The sequence below is a fragment of the Choloepus didactylus genome, chromosome 7, assembly GCF_015220235.1.
Source record: "Choloepus didactylus isolate mChoDid1 chromosome 7, mChoDid1.pri, whole genome shotgun sequence".
Taxonomy (NCBI): domain Eukaryota; kingdom Metazoa; phylum Chordata; class Mammalia; order Pilosa; family Megalonychidae; genus Choloepus; species Choloepus didactylus.
The window spans coordinates 123,646,284-123,647,742 of NC_051313.1; the positions used below are offsets into that span (position 1 = coordinate 123,646,284).

General features: G+C 41.7%; 1 protein-coding gene across 1 annotated transcript; it reads left to right on the forward strand.

Annotated features, from left to right (window-relative positions):
• Positions 1-278: 278 nt before the first annotated feature.
• On the forward strand, positions 279-1,244 carry LOC119540230 (olfactory receptor 2W1-like). Its single transcript, XM_037844314.1, has one exon. It carries the CDS (start codon positions 279-281, stop codon positions 1,242-1,244), a length of 966 nt encoding a protein of 321 aa, XP_037700242.1.
• The last annotated feature ends 215 nt before the right edge of the window (positions 1,245-1,459 follow it).

Genomic DNA, 1,459 nt, shown 5'->3' on the forward strand with positions numbered 1-1,459 from the left:
AAAAGAATCTGCAAGAAAACAAGTAACTTGATTGTAATTTTTCCTTTTTATCCAGATTTTTTTCAACTAACATAATTTCTCTCCCTTTGTTTAGCTCTCATATCATTACTTAATTTAGAGAGTCTGTAATGACCTTTTCCTCCTACACCTCCTCCTCCTCCTTCTCTTTCTTCTTCCTCCTTCTCCTCCTCTACCTCCTTCCCCTCCTCTATTTCCTCCTCCTCCTCCTTCTTCCTCCTTTCCACCCCCTTCTCATTCCAGGATTTAGGCATTGGAGGATGACGGACCAGAGCAATTATAGTTCTCTCCGTGGTTTTATTCTGCTTGGCTTCTCTGACCATCCCAAACTGGAGATGGCACTGTCAGGAGTTGTCACCATCTTCTACTTAATCACATTGGTGGGTAACACAGCCATCATTCTTGCATCTCTCCTGGATTCCCATCTCCACACACCAATGTATTTCTTCCTCAGGAATTTATCTTTCCTAGATCTGTGTTTCACAACCAGCATCATCCCTCAGATGCTGGTTAACTTATGGGGACCCGATAAGAGCATCAGCCATGTGGGTTGCATCATTCAGCTCTACGTTTACATGTGGTTTGGTTCCATCGAGTGCCTTCTCCTGGCTGTTATGTCCTATGATCGCTTTACAGCTATTTGTAAGCCCTTGCATTATTTGGTAATCATGACCCCACAGCTATGCCTCAGAATGATTATCATGGTCTGGGGTATCAGTTTGGCCAATTCTGTAGTATTATGTACACTCACCCTGAATCTGCCTAGATGTGGAAACAACCTTCTAGATCATTTCTTGTGTGAGTTGCCAGCTATGATCAAATTAGCTTGCACTGACACCACAACAGTTGAAATGTCTGTTTTTGCTTTAGGCATTGTCATTGTCCTTGCACCCCTCATGCTTATTCTTATATCCTATGGCTACATTGCCCAAGCTGTGCTGAGAATGAAGTCAAAAGCAGGCCAACAAAAGGCAGTTAATACCTGTGGATCTCATCTCACTGTGGTGTCCATCTTCTATGGAACTATTATCTACATGTACCTGCAGCCAGGTAACAGTGCCTCCAAAGACCAGGGCAAGTTCCTCACCCTCTTTTACACCATCATCACTCCGAGTCTCAACCCCCTCATCTACACCTTAAGGAATAAGGACATGAAGGATGCACTGAGGAAGCTGATGAGACTTGAGCACATATCTACAAAACTGAAAATGAACTGGAAGTCATAGGAAAAATATTAGACTGACTGAGACAATGAAATACACTTTGTAATTGTCTTCAGTTTTTACTGAGGTACCAATCGCTACATCAGATATCAGGGAATATAATAATTCTTGTGAAAAAATCCTTTGCGGATACAAACAATATTACAATCATTTACTTACCTCTTTTATGCCTCTAGTTATTGGCATGTCTTCAGGGAAAAAGGGTCATTAGATGTTTT